General features: G+C 35.3%; 1 protein-coding gene across 2 annotated transcripts in view; it reads left to right on the top strand.

Annotated features, from left to right (window-relative positions):
• TENT2 (terminal nucleotidyltransferase 2) overlaps positions 1-15,284 on the top strand; it is a 40,893-nt gene that overhangs the window by 5,408 nt on the left and 20,201 nt on the right. For both annotated transcript variants that reach the window (XM_042028860.1, XM_042028859.1), the window contains exons 6-10: positions 7-98; positions 796-862; positions 6,357-6,426; positions 9,979-10,055; positions 13,275-13,403. In XM_042028860.1, coding sequence (XP_041884794.1) covers positions 7-98; positions 796-862; positions 6,357-6,426; positions 9,979-10,055; positions 13,275-13,403 — 435 coding nt within the window. The remainder of the gene's footprint in view (positions 1-6; positions 99-795; positions 863-6,356; positions 6,427-9,978; positions 10,056-13,274; positions 13,404-15,284) is intronic.

Genomic DNA, 15,284 nt, shown 5'->3' with positions numbered 1-15,284 from the left:
TTACAGAGAGCAGACTTTTTTTGGTTGGATCCTCACTGAATGGATTTGGCACTCGTACTAGTGACGGTGATTTGTGCCTGGTGGTTAAAGAAGAACCAGTAAGTAATTTAAAACATACATAGTTAAACATAGGTTTTATGTGTGGGCTATTAAAAGGCTGGATCCTGAAATGATAAAAAAGTGCTCAAATCTTTTTGATTTAATAACACAGTTTTGCACTCATAGTAGCTACAAACTATGGGCCCAGATATGAATTCAACCCTATAAACCTAACAAAACCTACTTTTTAAATCTTTACCTTCAATTCATAAGTGAAAAAATACAGCAAAAGGAAAGAGGAGGAAGAAAATTTTTTAGAGAACTCTGTTAAATGCAGAAACAACTTGTAATAAGTAAAGTTTCTTATATTGTTGTTTAGATTCATAGCTACCAATTTTAGTGATCAAGCATAAAAATGTATTTAATATCTGGAATATTTTCAGTGAAAAAAAAAAGTTATGAGTAGAAATGAAGTTAAAGGAAAAGGATATCTACAGGAAATTTAAATAGACCATAATCTTGAAAGAATTGCAGTGTCATTTAAAGGGCAAAAGAGGACATTTTTGTGTAAGTGCGACTAGGTTTTCATCTAGGTCTGCGATTTTTAAATGTGTATGTAGGCTGTAGAATGTGTTAGTGTACATGTTCATGTCTTATTCTGAGAACTAATTTCATTTTGAAAGGAAAGCATGCTTACTTTGAACATTTAAATGAGAGATATCAATTCTTTTCATTAATTTTAATACCACATTTCAGGTGAATCAGAAGACTGAAGCGAGACGTATACTCAGCTTAGTCCAAAAACTCTTCAGTACTAAACTTTGTAAGTTACTGTCTAAAGTGAGGTGGTAAGATTATTGGCCATTCTGGAAGAAGTATTGATGCACAATTGCAACTAATATATGTAATTGCATCTTGTCTAGGTTCTAATCACAGTACTCTTTGAAGAAAAGCTATAAATATTTAGTGATGTTACTCAATGCTGATCAATGGTAATCAGAAAAACAGTTCTTCTTGAAAACTAGTGGACTTCAATAACGTGTAATATTTCAGATGACTTTTGAATTGTGGAACACAATGAGAAGGGAGTAGACTTCTGTTTGGGAAACCTCTGTTAGCGAACTCTTGCTAATATCTTAGATTGCAGTGTCTTCCTGTGAAAAATACTCTTAAAAATTTGTAAAATAAGATGTCACTCACAGTAGACTGTATAGAATTGATTTTTTTCTTTTGAGAAGTAATTAACTTAGGTGCCTAATGAAGAAAGTAATAAATGTTGACAGTACTAGTACTCACACACATAAAACATGTAAATTCACAGTTTTTATAGGTTGTTGTTTAGACTCCCTTCAGATTAAGAATTCACATGGGCAGTTCTTGACTTAAATGTGAAAACCTTCTACTTCAAAGAGGCTTTTGTATCATCCTTTGAATTATAAAATACCCTGACATTTACTGATATCAATGACTTTATCACCCTTCTTCCCAGACCTGTGATAGAATCTTTGATGCTACTCCTTATAGTGATGTTCTGAACGGTCCTGCAGTGCTAAAAGGAACAAACTGTAAATTTAAATGCAGACTTCAAAATTTCTTCATTGGCAAGCATGCATGCACAGATTTTAACAGCTCACTTGGAAGAAAGACTTGATAGATTTATTGCTGAATAGGCATCTGATATTTAATGCTTATTATACTGTATATTGACATTTGCATAAGTCTGAAAATTAATCTGGGTTTGTCTGTGGTGTAGCTCTCTCCAGTGCTTTCTGGTAGCACAGTGATAAAATAGGTGTGTTTTCAGGGATCAGAAAGGGAGCTTCTAAATAAGCAATCTTTTTCAAGAGCTTTTGTTCTTGAGCATTAGACAAAATCAAGTCAGAAAGGTATGATGGTCATGTGCAAGTGATCCCCAAAGGTATTTGTGCCTTTGCCTGTTTTTTTATGCTTTCGTAATTCTCTGTTACCTTTCAAGTGCATTTGGTCAGCTTGATTTAATCAAAATGTTCTGTGGAAGGTAAGGCAGGACAAAGCACTGCTGAGATTACCACTCCTGTCAGGCGCTCTTAGTTGTGGTGTGTAGACCTTCTCTTCAGAATCTTGAAGATTCTGTGGCATTAATTCCTATACCTAGCAGTCTGTCCTGTGTCTGTGTATGGATGTTTTGTGAATACAACTAACAGGCAAAAATTGTTTGAAAATGTTTGGAACAAAAAGGCTTTGGCACATGGGTCTTTCCATTTAGATTTAGCTAATTTACAAGCTGTAGCTCAACTCTGCCAAGGTTTAGTACTTCTGAAACAAGAGATGTCCTGGTTTCAGCTGAGATAGTTAATTTTCTTAGTAGCTGGTACAGTACTGTAATTTGGATTTAATATGAAAAGAACGTTGGTAACACACTGAAGTTTCAGTTGTTGCTCAGTAGTGCTTACTATAAATCAAGGACAGCCTGTCTACCTAAAATGTATGAATCTGCTTCTGATAATTATTTTCAAGTTTTATGCTGCCCTGTTAGCATTTATGATGCTATCCTATAATTTTAAAGTAATACCTCTTTGACAATATTAGTTAAGTATTTCTTTCTTCTGTAGAAGAGAGACTGCAGCATGTTCTCAACAGGTGTGTGAGCAGTCAAAAAACTTATTGTTGCTTCACATGAGAGAACGGAAATAAACATAGTTTGGGCCAAGCATGAAAGCTAGCAAAGTGTGTGCCAAGATGTAAGAGAAACAACAGGAGGGAAAAAATATAAGATGCTGTTTGAAATTAAGTTCTTGCTCTGGTTTTATGAAAGAGTTAAAAGACAAAAAGAAATAAGGAGGATGTTTGTGGCATAGGTAAAGTTTTAGAGCTGTTTTACCTTTTTCCAGATCAGTTCAGAAACTTGGGAGTTTTTTCTGTCTGTGCCTCTCATAACATCTCCCTCTTTGTTCTTGCACTCTGCAGTTTTGCTGTGCATTCCAGTATAAGGACAGTAAGCGTGTGATTCTGTGCTTATTTCACCTTAATTTTATGATTGATAAATGAAGAAGCATTCCAAGTGCAAATTAGATCACTCTCTTTCACCATTTGTTTTGTCTTCAGAACTTTAAGTGCTATCTCTTTTGTCCTTGTTATAGAGTTGAATGTGATTTCTAGATTAGTAGGTATGGGAGGTGGATTCAAAATTTGTATAGCTTATTTCAGTTTCAGATTTGTAAATGGTAACAAGTGTGAGCAAGAAATTTTAGTCCATCAGATTCTAAATCTTTTAGCAGAGCCTTTTCTGTGTTGTCATTCTGCATCTAGAATACCAGCTGAAGTGAAAATGTGTTCTCTTCTGAATAGTCTAATCACAGAGAAAAGTGGGAGAAAGCTTCAGGTATTTTATTCACTGTTTTTGTGGGGCGTGTTAGTCTTAAAGGTATGTATTGTGTTTCTCCTAGAGAAGAGAGATGTAGGGATAGCAAATACATGATCCGTATCAAAGGATAGCTGATCATGTGTAACTTCTTGGCTTATTTGTTCAGATACCTGTAGATGTATTTTTTTAGAAGATTGGCTGACATTCCCAGAACTATATGCTGAAGACAATGTCTTTAGAAATGTGAAGCATTAATTTGGGGTGATAACTGAAGAGGTTACATCTAAACCGCTGAGAGTAAATGTCAGACTGATTCCTCACTTCAGATTCATCTGTGTGGGATTCGTTTGAAAAACACCTTGGTAGTGTTAGGTTGATAGGTATTTACTGTCTACATAAATAACAAAGAGGTGCAGTAGAGTTGAGACTAGGGTATCAGAGTGGAATCTGCCTAATAGTGGTCTAGTGGGAAATGTGTAACAGCTGGGACAAGCAAAGGAATTTGAACTCAACTGAATGACTTTGAAGGACTGTGCAGGTTGTTGAGTGAATTCCAAAAAATCAGCAATTATTTCATCCTGTGGTGGGTTGTACCTTTCTAGATTCTTCATGAATGTGGATTCAAACTCCTGTGTTGCCCAGTTTCTCCTTCTATAGTATAACCCAATCAATGAGAGCAGGCTACGTGCCCAGGATGCCAAAGATCTTTTTGGCATATACCATGTTTGGGATTAATATTCTGTACAATTTCTTAATCTTTCATTCTGTAAAAGAAGAGAGAGAATTAAGCTGTTCAGTCTGAAATTCTGAATGAATAAGTTACATATGAACCAGTGCTTAGTCTTCTTTGAAGCCATTATATTCTTCTTTTCTAAGCTGTAGTGGTGACCATGACCTTTTCATAGACATGCCCAAAAGTGGGGAGCAGCTGTATAGATTTCTTTTCATATATTTTGATGTAGCCCTCTGGTCGTAGCTTTCACGATCACATAGTCAGTTTACTAAGGCACTTACTCAACCTGTATGTATTTCAGAATTCCACATCCTGTATTTGTGACTATTTCTTCCCAGTATGTATGTATAAGCTACAATATAGATTCTGCTAACAGCCTCATTGGTCTGAGCCAAGAAACAGGATACCAGCAGGAAGTCACTGCCTTCTAACTTCCTCTTTGCTCTTCTAACTTCCTCCTTGCTTTTTACCACCCTGTGAAACAGATTGGGTTTATGTTTTGGGCTGTATCTTTTTTTCTTAGCCAACTAATTTGACACAAGCATCCATCAAGTGTAGGGAGGCATTTGCAGACAAGGATGTGTTTGGAAGTGGATTGTCGCTAGAATGAGTTCAGTTAATTTCTGAAGAGCATTGGTAAGGGTCATAGTGAGGAAAGTTGAATTGCTATGGCATACAGAAAGACATCCACTGTTGTCTACCATGTGCTAGTGTATTGGGAATCTTTGTCATAAATTTGGTAGTGAAAGGAAAGTAGTCAGAGAGGCAAACTCTCACTTTAAAAATGTTCTGGGGATGCTGGAGGAGAGATGCCTGGATGTGTCTGAAGGTTCAGCTAGAGGCAATGCTTGTGTAAAGTTTGCAGTCAGCGAACATGAATTGAAGTTACTTATTTAAGATTCTCCCATTAACATCAGTAAATTAGTAAGATTTTCTTTTATTCTGAGTGCCAGTCTGTGTGTTGCTTAGGCTTGTACAGTGCATTAAAATCCAGATAAAAGATTGCCTCCGGTCAAATCTGTCTGGACGTGCATGTCCATAAAACAGTTTCAGAAAGTCTCAAAAAAAAAAAAGAAAAAAAAGAGAAGTTTGATTTAATTGAGTATTTCCCAGCAGTGTTCCACAAAATCTGAATTTGTCATCCAAAAGCAATGGAGATGATGCTGTTTAATCAAGGTGACTATTCAGCTGATAGAAGTACCTTGTTGCTTTCTCTGGGGGGAAAGAAAAAATGAGAGTTTTTTCAAGGTTAGTTTTAGTCTGTATTACTTGTACTGTGCATGCTTATTTATGCTAATCTGAGGTTAATTTGTAGAAACAATGGGAAAATGTATGATGTTGGATATGGACAAATACAACTGGTCCTAGATTTGGCAACACAAGTAATTACTAAAATCATGCTTTTTGCCCAAATTCATGTCATATAACCTACAGGCTATACTTGTTTTTCTTTTCCGTTACTTTCTTGGGCACAGTATTCATTCAGGATTATGGGAAACTGCTGAATATATGCTGAGGTATTATGAAGTATAGAGAAATCACAACAATATGGCTGATGCAACAGTTTTGGGGAGCCAAGTGTGGAGGGTGCATTTGGTGGCTTTTTGTGAGTGGCTGAGCTTAGTATGTGTGAGTTTGGATGGTCTGGCATTGAGCCTATGTATGTATACTGTGTAGATAATCATCTGATAATCATAATCAATGTGGATTTATTGCATGTGCTATTACTATTAAAGAAAAGGCAGATAAAGGTTATCCCATCTTTGATAGAAAGCATTGTCCTGTTTTCAGTAGCATTTCCTGATACGTACTTTGTCATTCAAATGAACAGTTTTGCAAACAAGTTTTAAGCCTATCACTAGCCCATCCTGGTTGGATATGTTCTTGCTCCTTTATTGTTGTACCTTAATTATAACTATTCAGGATTTCTATTACAAGTACTGTTCCATGAAAGGATTGTAGTACTGCATTCCTTATGTTCAAATTTCTGGAATGTATTTCCCACAGAAAACTATGTGTTCTACTTTCTTCTCTAATGTTTAGTGTGGGGGGCATTTCACATGCTTTCCTAGGTTGTTTTTTTTTGCTACAGTTGCTGAAGTTTACTTAGTTTAGCACAACTCTGCTAAATATAATAAGCTGCTATTTGCTATAAATCAGTCGATAAGATTGTATTACAGGATATTTTACTAAGATCTGCATCTTGCATGAAACTTAATTGCATGTTTTTCTCCATTTCAGCAAGCTACATTGAGCGACCTCAGCTGATCAGAGCAAAAGTGCCAATAGTAAAATTCAGGGATAAAGTCAGGCAAGTATTCTCTTCAGCATAATCTTTTAGACTTTGACATGGGAAAGTGTTCTATAGATGTACTGCCCTTAGGAGTAATCCCAGTTATGTGTGTTTATTTGTGTGGTGCCGTAGTTGTATTGCAGATTTGTAGTTCTAACATGCAGTGGCAGTCAGCTTATTGCGTTGATGGTCTGAAGCACCTCTTGTGGTTGAGATGCTTTTTTGATTCCTGTGATGTGAATTAGAAGCAGTACATCACGTATTTTTGTGGGCTTTTTGTACATAGTGGACTCCAAGTTGACAAATGGTTTGACAGAAAACCAGTGGTAGGAAGAAAACTGTTGTGAAATAGAATTTTGCTTGCTGTGCAGACATAACTATTGAGCTATACAAACAACACTGAAACAGACTAGTTTGTGATTATGTTTCGTTGTATTCATTGTCTATTCATTATGAAGACAAGAGAATAATTTAGAGGGATGTGCTAGGACAGAGAATGATGTATTTCGTATTGTGTATGATGAAAATACCTGACAGAGGAAAAAGTCTTGCAAAGGACTGAAATGTGTTGACAGTCTGAGTAATATTCATATCTTCCTCTGTTCATTGGCTTAGTTTTGTAAAACTGATATGTATTAGCTTCCTATAGTAACGTAGTTTCATTCTTCTTTGTAGATTGAACAACTTTAATGTAGCTGTCTTAACCTGTCTATATGGTTCTGAAATTTTACAGACCTGTATCTGTATTTTAAAAACAAATACGCCTACTTTTCTGGCCTCTCCCTATGAAAGCATATCACAACATGTTTTTATGATGATTTAACTTTATCATCGTAAGGTTCCAGCCCTGATAAAACTAAATCAGTCATGTTCACAAAACGAACTAATCTATATCATCAATTTAACCTTCTGTTTCATCTGAGATGATATACACTTGTTGGGTTTTTTGCTTTATACTTTTTTCTTCATTTACACCCAATGCCATATTTACATGAGTATACTTGCCTACCTTTTAAAAATTTGAATGTTTTTTACTTTCTCTTCTAACAGTACAGAAGGTTGTTTCTTCCATGCTTTCTGAAAGTCTGATACTTGTCAAGCGTTATATGGATTAGCTACATATAACAGTGCTAGTCTTTTTGTATATAAATGAAATGATAAATTCCTGGCACAAATATTGAATGAGTTATGAGATTGTAACAATATTTTTTTCCCAATTTAAAAGGAGAAAATAAACTTTAAAAAGAAACCTTAAGTATGGAACTGGATGGAAGTGATTGTGTGAGAAGATTGAAATTGTTTTGTAAGCATTTACAGTCCATAGTGCAGTCACTTTTTCAAAAAAAAAGTCATGATAATTATATACCTTACAGATAGGATTTAAAGAACTCTTTATTTCCCACTAAATCAAGGTATGATCGTCTGAGACTAGAAGCAGCACATTTTATTTTTGCAGAGTAAAACCCAGTATTTTTCACCATCTGGTTTTCTGTATTGCTTTTGTGGAAGAGAGGAGTGGTGGGGAATGTAATGATTTTGGGTTAGGATTTTTTTTTTTTTTTAATTGTTGTTTGTTTTTGTTTTGTTTTCTGTCTTTACAGTTATCTTTCTCTTACATAACCTGTCATCTCCATCCATGTTTTGTCTTTTTGTTTAAGCATTTGTCTCTTTCCAGTCTCTTACTGGCCTCTTGTCTTTTGTAGGCTCAGGTGTATGAAGAATGCGTACTCATGCATTTTTTCACAGAGGTCTTGAAAAATTGATTGGCTATCCTGTACCCAGGGCACTAAGCCTGACTTTGCCAAAATTGGAAACTAAACATTACAAGCTTACTGTAAAAGCTAGTTTTTTGATGCCCAGCTGCTGAGAGAAGGTGGTTGAATTCAGTGGGTATTATCTCTGTCTGGAGATCCACATTCTAATGTGTTACCAGTGGTCCATATATACCTGCAAATGGCGGTTGCCCCTTACTTTGGTTCGGTGAATGAGGAAGCATTCAGTTTGTATTTGTTCTCTTTTATTTTACTAAAACTTGGGAGTTTATAGTGCTGTAAAATTAAGGGAAGATCCATTGCACTTAAAGACTTACCATTTTTGTTCTGGTAGTCTTTCCCAGGAAATTATTTTAATGCTGGCTCTGCTTCCCAACAAGCCTTTGATCAAATATCTTTATACTACAGAAGATACAAAACCTTCCTCTTCTGCTACAATTGATGTGCAGTTGACTCTTTTCCTCTCCTTTTGTGCTTTTTAGTAGAACTTGAGTCCCAGCAGTACTAACCCTTTTTCACTTGCACTACTGCAACAGCTATTAAAACATGCATAGTAAAGTGCAAAATAACTGCAATAGAGCTTGCTTCAATCAGCATCTGGTAAATAGTCCTCTTGTTAATTTGGATTAATTGGAATTACACATGCAATCTGACATTTTTTTATTACATTTGCACATGCAGTTAATATTCTTATGGGTGTTCATGCTTATATTTACAACTGTGAAGTGGTAGCTGAAGCTTGTTTATTTCCTCTACTTTTATATACTATATTCTTAAAACATAAAAAAGGCCCTGCTTGATACTAACTCAGGTTTAAAATTATGCAATGGTGGTTTTGATGCAAAGAATGTTTTAATGTAAAAAAATGTTTAAAAGATATAAAAAATGTTAAATGTTCAAAATATGCAAAAAATTTCTTATAGACCTCAAATTATTGTCTTTTACCAAATTTAATGAACTTCGGGTCCATGTTTCCTTATATAGTCAAGAAAATCCTAAGAAGTATTTGAGCAAGCAAGTGCTATGTGAATGCAGCTTGTGCATGTAAAATGGAAATAGCTATATATCACAGACAACTCCTTCTTTATCTAATAATAAGCTCTTCTTGTTGCGAGTTAGTGTTGCTGTTGCTTATTTACCATGCAATATAATTTCTTGAGTTCTGTGAGTAGTTAGGCTCTATATGCAGTAGGAGATTCAAACTTGGGGGCAGGTTGTGTTGTAAATAAGGCAGTTAGTGCTTGTTTGCCTTATTTAACCTTAACAGAATGAAAATTATCAGAACTGTTTTATTGCAAAACATGCAGTGTTTACTCAGAATTTATTTTATTCTAAAGTACTGATTCTCTCTTATTGTCATTGCAGAAATGCCTCTTACCTTCTAACCTCTTCCCGTTCTCTTTTTCAGTTCATTGGCATAATTTCTTAAACTAATACCTCAGAGAATCCTTCCTGGTATCAAAACTTACCTGTAGTAAATCATGTAAATCATATTTAGTTGGGAGAAAGATTTGGTAAAAATTAAAAAAGTTATGTTAAGTTGTCCTAAGGTCTAAATTTGTATCTACATGTATTCTTCATGTAAAACAGCAATTACATTTTTTTAACAAAGGAGTTCAAGTTTATAAGTGGCTCAGGTGATATAAACAAAATCATAGGAATCATGGCATTTAAAGCTCTGAAGAACGTTTCTAGGGCTTTATATTAAAATGATATTTCTCCATATCTGTCACATAGTAGTAGTAAACATTCAGAAATTGAATACCATGATGCTTAATTTTTTTTTCCTCCCTAATAGCAATGTGGATTTCGACTTGAATGTAAACAATGTTATAGGTATAAGAAATACATTCCTTCTGAGAACCTATGCATTCAGTAAGTTTTTATTTTATCTTCTTATTTCTTTAAACTTTGCTTTTTGAGTTTGTATTTTGGTATTGATATGCTATGAACATATAATTTAATACGTTGTATTACTATGTATATATTTACTTCTTTAGCTACATTAAGTAGGTTTAAGATAAGTTCTTGTTGCTCATTCTAAATATGTGGAGAAAACAGCTAGGTATGTTTTTAATTGAATATTATAATATTCAGAAGATAACAAAGATTCTTCGTATTAAGGTTCACGTATCTAATATAAGGGCTACTTCAGGTATTCTGCATATAACAAGATCATGATAGTAATGGTCATCTAGTGGTATAATCTCCAGTTTATTTTATTTCCTTACAGCCAATGACAGCCAATTACTCATGGCTGATAGCCAGCTGTGTCTGTATGCTGTTGCAGAGACTTTCCGTGGAAAATCCAAAATACTGCTTCAGTATTTATACTAATCCCAAATCAAAATTGGATTGTGTCTACTCAGGAGTTTGCATTTTAGGGAGAGATTGTGAAACAGCCTTGTGAAAGGAAAGTAATAAGAACAGCGCTCCTAGTGGTAAATTAAGGTTTTCTTTCTTAGCATTGCAATGTCATTTGGCAGTTAAATACATAAAGGAGCGTGCCTCAGGCTATTTCTTTAGGGCATTTGCATTTGTTCCTTTACCACCTTCTTCAGTTCTTGCATAAAGGAATTTCTTTCTATTTAGGGTAGGCAGTTACCAATAGAAGCTATCTTCAGTAGTTAATTTTTACTACTGTTTCAGTCAGACTAGTTTGTGTTCCATATTCGTGTTACTAGGAGAGTCTACAGCTTGTCCTGGGTCAGTTGGTTAACTGTGACTTCTTCATACATTCAGGAAGTTATATGACTGGAAAAGGATTTGCTTCCAAGTTTAAAAATATTAGGAAGTAATCATTGTCATTTACAATTGCAGATGAGCAGTCACTTCACTAGGTCTAATGTTGATATATTTGTTTGTAGCTTCTGTCACAGATTGTCTTTACTGTTCTCAGAAAATCACTGTAGGGCACACAAGTCCAGATGTGAAAAGAGCAGTGGAAGCAGTCCTAGTATCCCACCTTTTCTTCTGTTCTGCTGTGGTGGTCACTTTTATAAGGCCAGCAAAATTAACTTCATGTTTCCTGATGAAGGCTAAATAATATTTTCTTGAGGTCAAGGAGTGAGTTAGTAGTGAAGGGAGACTTGTGATTGAAAATATTATCTTCTCAGTGTTCTGGACCTTTCTAAACGTATCAGGCATACAGCTTGTCTGTCTTGTCTTCCTTGGACCAGAAAACTCAGGTGACATAAGGCAAACAAAACTAAATGAAAGCTTTTATCAGACTATCTCTTTCCATACCTTTATAAGTTGTATCAGCAAGGGTAGATAGCCTTATATGTATTAGCCTGCTCAGTTAAATGTGTAGTTGAAAGGGCTTCAACTTGCAGGGGGAAAAAAATTATCAAATTACCTCAGATGTGGAAGATGCATTGGTCTATTTTCCATTAGAACAAATGAGATGCTCAGGCAAATAAGGGACTAATTATCTTAGTGAACATGATTAAAAAACTAAAACTCCAAATATTTCTGTGGATGCTCTTCAGTCTGTTTTGAAGTTAACTCTTCTGTGTTGGTGCATGGGTGCTCTAGAAAACATCGAGGAGGATGAGGCAAGGTGAAACAAAAATGTCCAGAGAAAGTGTGGGTAGATTAGGCAGAGCTAGGAGGTGAAGTCTGAGCTGTTATGTTACCAGTGGTTTGTTGAAGGAGGCAGGTCTGTGATTAATCAGCAATTTTTGCTAGATATTTTTCAGTTAGTGGAAGCTGGATTTTTTAGCTTTGTGCAAATAACATTACTGAGCATTTTCTTGAGGGGTAGCTGGTATCAGAGTATCAGACAAAGTTTACTGGTCATATTGCACTAACTTTATTTTATACAGATTACAGGCACTAGCAAACAGAATTTAATATCTCAAAATGAGGTCAACTAAAAAAAGATCTTTTCTACTGTGACACACAAAGTAGTTGTGTTTGAAACTGGAGCCTATTTACATTTTTCTCTCATAAAAAAATGCTATTTCAATTAATGCATCCTCATATGGTACAGTACTTTTTTGGCATCTCACAATTAGTGTACTAAATTTTATTTTTTTGGTTCAACCACTGGTGAACAATGTCATGAATAAGGTGATTATGGATAAGGAGTTTGATTGTTTCCAAAAGGTCTTCCAGATCTAGTAGGACACTGATTGTGAGAAGAGTACCGGTTACATGGGCATGTGTGCTGAACCACTCTGAACATGTTGTGAAAAAATTGTTCTTGCTAGTTTTACAGAATAACAGAGAGCACCCCAACTGGTGCAGTTGTAGGATGTCTTTTGTCCTCATGTCCTGATGAGCAGAATACAAAGCTTTGTAAAATGATGTCAGGTTAGAAAGATACTCCAGAATGTATAAGCTTTTAAGGCACTGTAAGGCATTTGACTGAACTGATGATCTGCATAGCTGCAAATAATAAATTAAGTATGCTACAGAGTCCCAGGAGTTTGTGGTGAGTGACATCTACCTACAGTTGATTAATACCTTAATTAGAAGGCTATCTATATTCACCAGAAATTCAGATGATGATGCCTGGAATATGCCTGTATTTATGTCTTTCCTCATGAAATGCATATGTATTGATTTAAAGAGATACTGTATCTAACATGTCATCTACATAAAAAGCTATTGAGGACAAGGCCAATTTAAAATTTATGTTTGTATGCAGGGGTTACTGCTCTCATGTATCCTGATGTAAACTTAAGAATCAGCTGTCCTCCAACCACAGGAATACTTTTCCTGTTAGTAAAGCCTAAATAAAAAAATAACATAGGGTCTGTCCTGGCAGCAAGTTAATTCAGGGGAAATTAGTACCATAACTGGAGAGACATTAGAAGTAGAAAGTGACTTTGCAAATCTCCTGGTATACATCTTGTAATGTGTCCGTGGATTTTACCACTCAAAAGACTGTTTTCAAATGCAAATATTTTGTTTCGATTTTTATAGGATGGATAGTAATTCTAGAATAACTAAGTAAATTCTATAAAATATCTGCAAAAGGTAACCTTAGAATACAAAACTACCATGTTGATCAAGTAGGAGCAAATGTTGATTAATTGCTGTCTAGTTAAATGTAATTTTTTTGAGATGTGTTTATTTTACTTGCAGTTGAGAATCGAGTTCGTCCATTAGTGCTTGTTGTTAAGAAGTGGGCAAGTTTTCGTGAGATAAATGATGCCAGTCGTGGTACTTTAAACAGCTATAGTCTTGTCTTGATGGTTTTGCACTATTTACAGAGTAAGTATTTTTTACATGTTGAAACTGTCCCTTTTAAGTTCATACTTGTGTAGTTTTCCTCTTTAATAAAATAAAACAAGCAGTAGTCATCTTCTACACAGAAATATTTAAAAGTAAAATGAGTTTACTCCCATTTCCTTAGTGTTGCATTTGTCTTTAACAAGTGGACCGCTCTTTGGAGGCAGAGTTACCAGCTTTAAAAAGGTTTGAAAAAAAAAAAGTAACTGCTGGACACTGTATAGCTATAAAATAAACTCAAGTACTAGTTCACAAAAATGCATAAGGACATTTGCTGTAATCATCTGTGGCAGCTGCCACAGCTGTCTAAGGAAGGGGAAGAAAAGATTCAAATAATCCTTTTCATACAAAACTGTGATCAGTCAGCTGTCTGGGGAAGATCAGCAGTCCACAAACAAAAGAGGAGCCTTCTACCTGTGCTTCCTCAGCCTTTTCTGTGGGGAAAAAAAAAGGGCCAAAAAAAAAAAACTCGCCTGAGATGTGGCCCTGTACACTGTACATGCATCTAAGCACCAGATTTTGAGGTTCTGAGGTTTTATTCACACAGTTTTTAAGCTTTTTTTCTCTGCTATATGCAGGGTATATGATCCTGAAAGCCTGTGTCCTAGAACTTCTAACAGTGTTTTTGTTGATGATACTGTGGAGGGAAAAAAAGAACACCTTTCTTTTGCACGAGTGTCCCTGCCTTCACTATGCAAATTTCTTTTCTATACTACTTAAATAATTTCCATATTTTTATACTTCTGTGGATGTCTTTGGACCCAAGTTTAGTGTGGCTTGAGTTTATTTTGTAGATACATCAGTATCTTGTACATGAACTTTCTTCCAGATAATATGGCTAACTAATTTGTACAGTACGAAAAGGAAACTCATAGGGCAAATGCAAGTGGGAAGTGGTAATTTTCCCCCTCCCATCCATCCTCTTAGTAAAGCTTAGCAAAGCATACACACCTGGGTACAATACCTTGGTTGCTCAGATTTTGTTGCCTTTTAATTTACTGTGGTGGAGATCTGGAAATTATCCAAGATGTTGCAGAAATATGACCTCTTTCATATTTCTCAACACCCACAGGAAAAAAAGAGTTATAGAAGCAGCTGTGATAATTTTCTTAGCAGTCCTAACAGTGTATTCTACTCTTTGAAGACACCCCAAGCACATTCTGAGAACTCTGCTGTTCTTAGTCCCTCTGGAAACAGGATTCTGTAACATCTCTTCTCCTGTAAGACCTTGTTGAAGGGTGAACTAAGTCCCAAGTCCAAGACATATGTACTGAATTTATTTATTATTTTCTCTAGTGAATGATGTAGACCAATTTCTTAAACCATGCTGAAGACGTGATGATAAAGCTTTAGTCTGAGGAGTGCTCTGACAGTTCTGTAGCTGCTTCAGTAGGATGTGAATACTTTTGGATTTTGGTCTATCTATAGGACCATCTAATCTGGGTGATTTTTTTTTTGTCTCTAATTTATGTTGTTCAGTAGATGAACTCCCAATCCATGATTTTCATAAAAGTGACAAATATTTAGGTAATTTTGTGTTTGTTAGGATCATTAATGACTGCATGATCTTCATAACATGTATGCTGTTCAGCAGACCAGCTAACATTATACATAAATACATATTTATGTATTTTATGGGGATTTTGCTAGCAATGCCTATAAGTGTGTTGGGCTTTTTTTTTAATAGGTTACATTTGGAGACTCAGTATGTAATACTTGGCAGCTGAAAAACAGATGCTCTTGCAGTAACTGTAGACTTGTTCATAGAATTGTATTAGATGTAAGGAAAAAAAGATGAGTGAAGCTCTGATTTTTCATTTAGGGAATCTAGATAATTTTCCTATAGCCATGAGTTAATATGAA

This window comes from Corvus kubaryi, unplaced genomic scaffold (genome assembly GCF_017639235.1).
Source record: "Corvus kubaryi isolate FWS band 111438036 unplaced genomic scaffold, C.kubaryi_AGA036_p1.0 37308, whole genome shotgun sequence".
Lineage (NCBI taxonomy): Eukaryota > Metazoa > Chordata > Aves > Passeriformes > Corvidae > Corvus > Corvus kubaryi.
The sequence above is the reverse complement of the archived record's forward strand: the minus strand, read 5'-3'. Positions and strand labels throughout refer to the sequence as shown.